Genomic DNA, 6,736 nt, shown 5'->3' with positions numbered 1-6,736 from the left:
AAGCTAGTACTGGAAACTTCTACAGAACCCTCCCTAGGTTATAAAATTATCCAAGATTATGCTTACCAAATATTAATATGTAGAAAACCTAAAAATATTTATATTAAAACATATATCTTCATAGTCTGTAAAAAATTAGAAAAAATATAAAGAAAAAAAAAATCACCCTAATTCTTCCAGCAGAGAACGCCACCCAAAACGCGTTTTCTACTTTCAAATTCCACTGTCCGCCCTGCCTCCCCGCTGCTCTACATTCGGTTCCAGCCATGTCCTCTCCTGTTCCCGGGGCTAAGAGGCGGTGCCTCACTGGGTTGGGGTAAGTCGCCGAACTGGACGTACCCGATTGCCCCATTTGTCACCTGCCCACGGCCAGCCCGACTGGGGCTCCTGGGGACTGGGGGCGGGGTGGGTGCGGGGTCCCCGGCTGCAAAATTCTCCGCACCCCGGGGACTGCACGGAGCTCTCCGAGTTCTGTACGGAGCGCCCGGGGGAGGAACGGAGGCGGACCGGGGTCCGGCGAGGGCCGGGGCACTCCACGGACCAGGAAGTTGGCGGCGGCCGCGCCCGCCCGGAAGGGGGCGCCAGGCGGCGGCGGGACCCTCCGCGAGTCTTAAAGAGCAGACAAGGCTCCCGCGCGGCGCGACCCCTGGCGCCAGGAGCGGGAGAGGACCTAGTGGGACGCGCACGTGTGTATACGAGTGCGGTGGCCCATCCGGAAGCCGGGACTACAAGTTCCAGGGTGCCCAGCGGCGCGCCTGGGTTTTTCTGGCCGCGCGGTCCGCCGGCTTGGGGCAGGTCGCAGCGGGCTGGCACGCGTCACCCGGTTCCGGAATAAATAAGGGAGCGACTCTCTCGAGCACCGTAATTAGAGTCCAAGTGGGCGGGGAGCTGTCCCGCGCCGCCCGCTCATGTCTCTGCAGAGCCGAGTGTCCCGCCGCCTGGCACAGCTGCGCGTGGCGGGGCAGCTACTCTGCGCCCCGCGCTCCTGGCCCGGCCCCTCGGCGGGTGCCTGGCGAACCCGCAGCAGTGCGTGCGGCTCCCCGGCGTCCCTGGGCGCCTACGGCCCCCGCGCGCCGAGCCCAGCGAGAGTTGGGGCTTGGGCGGCAGCGGCGGTGGGGTGGAGAAGTAGGGTGCGCACCTGGGCCCCCCTGGCCATGGCGGCGAAGGTGGACCTGAGCACCTCCACCGACTGGAAGGAGGCAAAATGTAAGTGTAAGTGGGGGCGGGGGACGAAAGGGCGAGGACGGCTCCACGTGGGCCTTCCGAAGCTGGACTGCACCCCACAAGCAGTCTCTCCCACCTAGAGACCTCAGGAAGTTGAGGCCCCGTATGCTCTGGTATGGAACCCCTCCCTCCTTCATAGCCACGCCCCCCATGTGCCCAGCCCCATAAATCAGTTCACCCCAGACAAGGTCCAGGTCCACTGTCAGGGTCAGTATGGTGGCCTTACCCCACAAGAATGGGTCACAGGGCACCTCCAGAGATCATCCAGGACCTACCACATCACTCGATTGTGCAGGAGGGAAACTGAGGCGCCGTGCTTGAGCTGAATAGCCCAAGGTCACTTAAAATTTGTGGCAGAGCTGACATTAGGTTCCCAAACTCTCAATCTTCGCATAGTATGATTTCTCAAGTGGTGGCATTCTAGGCAGAGTGGCAGTGAATGGGCTGAGGAAAAGCTGTAGGGCTGGTGTCCCACCTGGTGGGATCAGATAGCCCCAAGGAGCGGCCTCCTTAGGTAGGCCAGTCCCACCTCCATCTCCTCCAGGGCCTGCCTCTCTGGGCACGTGGTTTGGTGCCCTTTTGTCCTCATCACTGGTCTCTGGCCACTTGTGAGCAATCTCTGCCCTACTCCTGGGGGACATAGGCAGAGGGGCTGTCGGGGCAGGGCAGAGATGGGCATTTTGTCTGTGAGAGCAGTGACATCCTCTGCCCAAGGAATCAAGCCACTTCCTCCAGCTCCCTGACGGGCGTGAGTCCCAGGGCTGGACTCTGGGCACTCCTACACAGAGCTGGGAAGGGTCAGTATGAAGAGCCCCAAATAGCCCTCCCAGGTTGCCCGTCCAGCTGCCCCTGCCCTTCAGGGCCCTGCTCTCTGGGCCCTTGTAACCATTCCCGGCTGGATCCTCTTTCAAAAGGGCAGGGAAAGCAGCTCATTGGCTGGGCCCGCCTGTGAAGTGGCTTTGGCCAATGGGGCTGAGAAGGCAGGCCTGGGGCTGGCCCTGGTTGGGGGTGAAGGGAAGGCGTCCTCTCCTCTCGGGATTGGAGGTAGAGTTTAAGATGACTTGCCTCTTATGAGTTGTGTGGCCTACTCTGGGATCTTAAAGCGCTGCTGGCAGAAAGCACTTGAGTTTGCTCCGTGGACACAGGGATGCTTGTCATGCCCTCAGCCCTGGCCCCAGAACACTGGCAGGGTGTAGGGAGGGGCCTGGCAAAGACTGCTGGCAGGGGGATCGGCCCCATAGGGAGCCCTGCTCGCCCTTCTCTGTCAGGGAACAGCAACCCAGGGTGGTAGGAAAGAGCTAGGGAGCCCAGGGGCCCAGGCACCTGCTTCGGATCCGCTTCGATTTCTACGATCCGGTTCCCTGTCCCCTCTCATTCCTTGGTGCCACTGAAAACTCCCGGACCTCATGAAGCTGATCAGCCAGGGGTTCCTAGGCTCCTGTGGTGTCTCTCGGTTCGGAGGTGGGCTCTTCAGTCATTCGGTCAGTCCATCTTTATTGTGCACCCTTGATATGGCCAGCAGCACTGTCCTGCTGCTGGGGGTTCAGCCGCGAGTGAGAAAGGCAAGGACCCTCACTTCACAGCACTTCTCGTCTAGGAGGAGGAAGCCAGGTCGAGAATGCGGTCAAGCCAGTGGGACATTGTCAGGGAAAGGTCAGGGCTGTGAAGGAACCATGGGAGAGTCAGGGGTGTGCGAAGAGGGTTGCCTGGCCCCAGGCACCCCAGTACCAGGTGTGAGGCCCCCAGCAGGTGTCAGATGGTAGCTCGTGGGGGTGAGACGCCTCGACCTTTGTTTTAGTTATCTGTTATTGCATATCAAATTACCCTAGTAACAAAGCGGTTACTAAAAGCAAACATTTATTATCTCTCAGTCTCTGAGAGTCAGGATCCTGGGAGTGGCTTAGCCGGGTGGTTCTGGCTCAGTGTTCTCAGGAGGTCTGGGGACTTGGTTAGGGTTGGAGTGAGCCGTTCCCAGGTGGCTCACTCACATGAGATGGCTGTTGGCTAGGGGCCTCAGTTCACCACTGGACTGCCACAGGGCTGCTTAGTGTCCTTATGACATGGCAGCCGGCTTTCCCTGGAGCTTGTGATGAGGGTGAGGAGACCAAGCTGGAAGCCACAGGTCCTCTTGGTGACCTGCTTTATTATAGGGCTTAGAACCGCATTACAGAGTCCAGCCCACATCCCAGGGAAGGGAAATTATGCTCCACCTTTGCAAGGGAAGAGAATTGAAGAATTCAGGGCATATTTTTAAACCACAACACTGGCGGCTGCCTCAGCTGGAGTCCCCTCTGGCTGGGGCCTGAGCTTTGGTCCTTGAAGATCCTACACCTTTTCTTCATTATAGTTTACACTTGTGGCAGAGTTATATTGTACGTAGTGGTCCCCAACCTTTGTGGCGCTGGGAACCGGGGCTCCTATGAAAATCTAATGCCTGATGTTCTGAGGTGGAGCTGAGGTAGTGATGCTGGCGCTGGGGGGGCTGCAAATACAGATGAAGCTTCGCTCACTTGCCCACTACTCACCTCCTCCTGCTCTGCGGCCCAGTTCCTAACAGGCCACAGACCAGTACCGGCCCGCAGCGCGGGAACTGGGGACCCCTGCTGTACAGTGAAGTGCACCAAATGTGCAGACCTTCAGTGGACAGTTAGTACTTGTACTTAAGTATCCAGCTGTGCCGCAGCCATTCTGGTTTCCAGGTAGGACACTGCCGTCGTCCCAGAAGGTTCCTTTGAGCCCCTTTACTCTCAGTACTCTCGTGTAGCTATTTACTCTTCTACCTGTTTTTTTTTTTGTCTCTTCTTGGACCTCATATGGACAGAGGCAGGCAGTGTGTCACCATCTTTTACTCAGGATCTGTGTGATTCGTCCACATTATTGGGCGTGAAAACAGTTTGCTCTTTTTCATTGCTGTGTAATATTCCACCATGTGGATGTACCACAGTTTGTGTCGGATTCTCCTGTTGATGGGCATTTGGGTTTCTAGTGTGGAACTGTTGGCAGTAAAGCTGCTCTGAGTATTCTCGCACATGCCGTTGATGGACTTGTGTTCTCCTTTCTCTTGGGGAAACACCTGCCTAGGCCTCCAAACATCTGTCTGTGCCTGAGACGATCCTTTCTCAAAGACTGACACACGGTAACCAAACTCAGAGGAGACCAGTGGGTAGGTCAGAAGGTTGATGTGCCCTTCATGGTGGGGAATTATAGTGGGGGGTCTGGACACTCTCATATGACTGGGCAGGGCCTCCCTCCCCTGTGGAAGAGCCCCGTGGGAGCCACATCGTGGCCTTGTTTGCTCACCATCATGTGTTCTTAGCTGGGGTCTGGTTGAATGATTTGGGAAGCTGATCCCACTGCCCTGGGCAGGCTGGTCCAGCTTCCCGGCCAAGGGTGGACTTACCCACCACGGGTCCCCTTCTCTGGATGCTCGCTCAGTATTTCAGTCTATACGCCATGTGGCGTGCCTGCTCTGGGCCCCAGGGGCAGGACACCTCAGTCCATGGCTCGGAGAGTCCTCTGGACAGGTGGCTAAATTCTGCCGGACTCTGGGCCTTCCTGTTCTCCCCCTTCAAGCGGACTGCCTGCTTCTGCGGACCCATTCTCCCTCTAGGTCAGAAAGCCCCATTGGGCTGCATCTTCCTGGCCAAGAGACTTTCATTCAGTCTTGGGGAGACCTCTGCGGTGTCTTATTTCCCTGGCCAGCGTAAATTTCTCTAATTTAATTCCCTCGGTTTTCCCCCAGGCAGTGCCTTTTCATCCGAAAATGGTGGAAGCAGTCGTGCTGTAAGGGCAATCCAGCGGGGTTTGGGGGGCATTCAGGGACTCTGTCACCGCAGGAGGGGCTGGCCCCCAGGGCAGGGGTCATGGCGCCTGCTGACCTGCAGTGGGGGCGGTGGTGTCCTCAGACACGGACGCACTGCAGCGCCACTGCCTCCTCGCTTCCTGAGCCTCAGTTTCCTCATCTGTGCAATGGGACCAGCAGCGCCTGATTTGTAGGTTGTGCTGAGATCACATCAAAACCATTTTGTACACAGTGGCCCCCTTCCTTGTTGCCCCCTTGGGCCTGTCTCCCATGGCGACACCGGACACGTGTAAACTTGTCTCCCCCGTGGTCTCAAGTGAGGGAGCCTGACCTGCGCGTATCCTGAGCCTCGTTTCCCCGTGTTCCAGCCTCTACATGCACGGGGCAGGGGCTGGATACTTATGTCAACCCCCATGGGATTTCGTGCAGAGTGGATGGTTTATCGGATTTGACTGTTGAGCTGGGAAGTTTTCCGGGCACACCTGGGATTTGGGGTGCCCTCTCCCACCTGTCTTCTGGGGAAGCGACCTTGGCACATCCTAATGTCGTGGAAGCCAGGGCTCTGGGGAGAGCAGACCTCTCCGAGGGGCCCTGTGCTCTTTATTAGCACTCCTCGTGTTCCGGGATTTGACAAGACCCTGCTCTCAGGGGACGGTGCACCAAGGTGATTAATGTCCCTGCCACTGTCCCCAGAGCCTTACCGTTATCAGCCCTGCCCACCTGGCCTTCCCCCAAAGAGGAGCCTTCCTCCGCGCCAGCCTGCCCTCACCTTTCTGAACACCGTCTTGCACAGTGCCATAAAGACTTCTTAAAACACATCGTTGAATTCCCGCTCGCCCACTGCACTTTATGGCTCTGGCGCAGCCTGCTTCCTCCAGCTTGGCTTTCGTGCCCGGGAGCTGCCGAAAGCTTCATCTGGGGTCAGGCCGCCCCATCAAAATTTACTGCAAACATCTTTTTACAACACCTGTCTCACTGAGCTGTGAAATACTCTCACCTCTTCAAAAAAGAAAGAAAATTAAAACCTATGTTGTACATCTTTTATAAGAAAAATAAAACTCACTTGTGCTTTAAGTCTGCATCTGTCCTTCAGGCAGAAGGAGGTGGAAAGTGTTATAAATGCATGGAGCACGTGCCCAGCTGAAGAGCCCTGCTTTTCCTCCTTCCAGAGCGAGTTAGGAGGGCCGGGGGTGGGGGCGGGACACCCCACGGACGGAGGCAGTGGAGGTGGTGATGATGGCACTCGGTGAGAATCGCCGTTGCCTTCTTTCCCATAAATCAGAGGCCAGTGTAGTGTGTAGCTCCCCGGGGATGAGCCAGGCCACAGCCTTCTGAGATGAGGATGTGGCGCCCTGCTCGCTGGCTTTGAGAGGTGTATGCTTAGGTGCTTAGGAACCATGGACTGGAAAGGACCGGCTGACAGATGTCCCCAAGGTCGGTGCCCAGCCAGCTGGTGGCAGAGCTGGGAGCTCTGGTTGTCTTCCTTTATCATCTCCAGGAAGTGGAGCTATCATTGGGACTTTGCTAGAGAGAGGGGCCATGCGGGCTGTGGGTCACTCGGATCAGGGCACAGATAGTGGGGAGGACCATGCAAGAGCGAGCCTTGGGCTGTGTCCTTCCCCAGCATGTGTGTGGCCAGGTAAGATTTCTCTGCTTCTTCTGTAAAGCCAGGTGGTGGCATCTTCCAGATGGTGTCTGCTATGGGATCTG

At 57.1% G+C, this 6,736-nt stretch overlaps 1 protein-coding gene across 3 annotated transcripts in view; it reads left to right on the top strand.

Annotated features, from left to right (window-relative positions):
* Positions 1–715: 715 nt before the first annotated feature.
* MACROD1 (mono-ADP ribosylhydrolase 1) overlaps positions 716–6,736 on the top strand; it is a 138,052-nt gene continuing 132,031 nt past the window's right edge. For 2 of the 3 annotated variants that reach the window (XM_016118519.2, XM_016118517.2), the window contains exon 1: positions 716–1,206. In XM_016118519.2, coding sequence (XP_015974005.1) covers positions 909–1,206 — 298 coding nt within the window. In that variant the 5' untranslated portion in view covers positions 716–908. The remainder of the gene's footprint in view (positions 1,207–6,736) is intronic. The other variant, XM_016118520.2, reaches the window with a different exon arrangement.

This window comes from Rousettus aegyptiacus, unplaced genomic scaffold, assembly GCF_014176215.1.
Source record: "Rousettus aegyptiacus isolate mRouAeg1 unplaced genomic scaffold, mRouAeg1.p scaffold_m13_p_5, whole genome shotgun sequence".
NCBI lineage: Eukaryota > Metazoa > Chordata > Mammalia > Chiroptera > Pteropodidae > Rousettus > Rousettus aegyptiacus.
The sequence above is the reverse complement of the archived record's forward strand: the minus strand, read 5'-3'. Positions and strand labels throughout refer to the sequence as shown.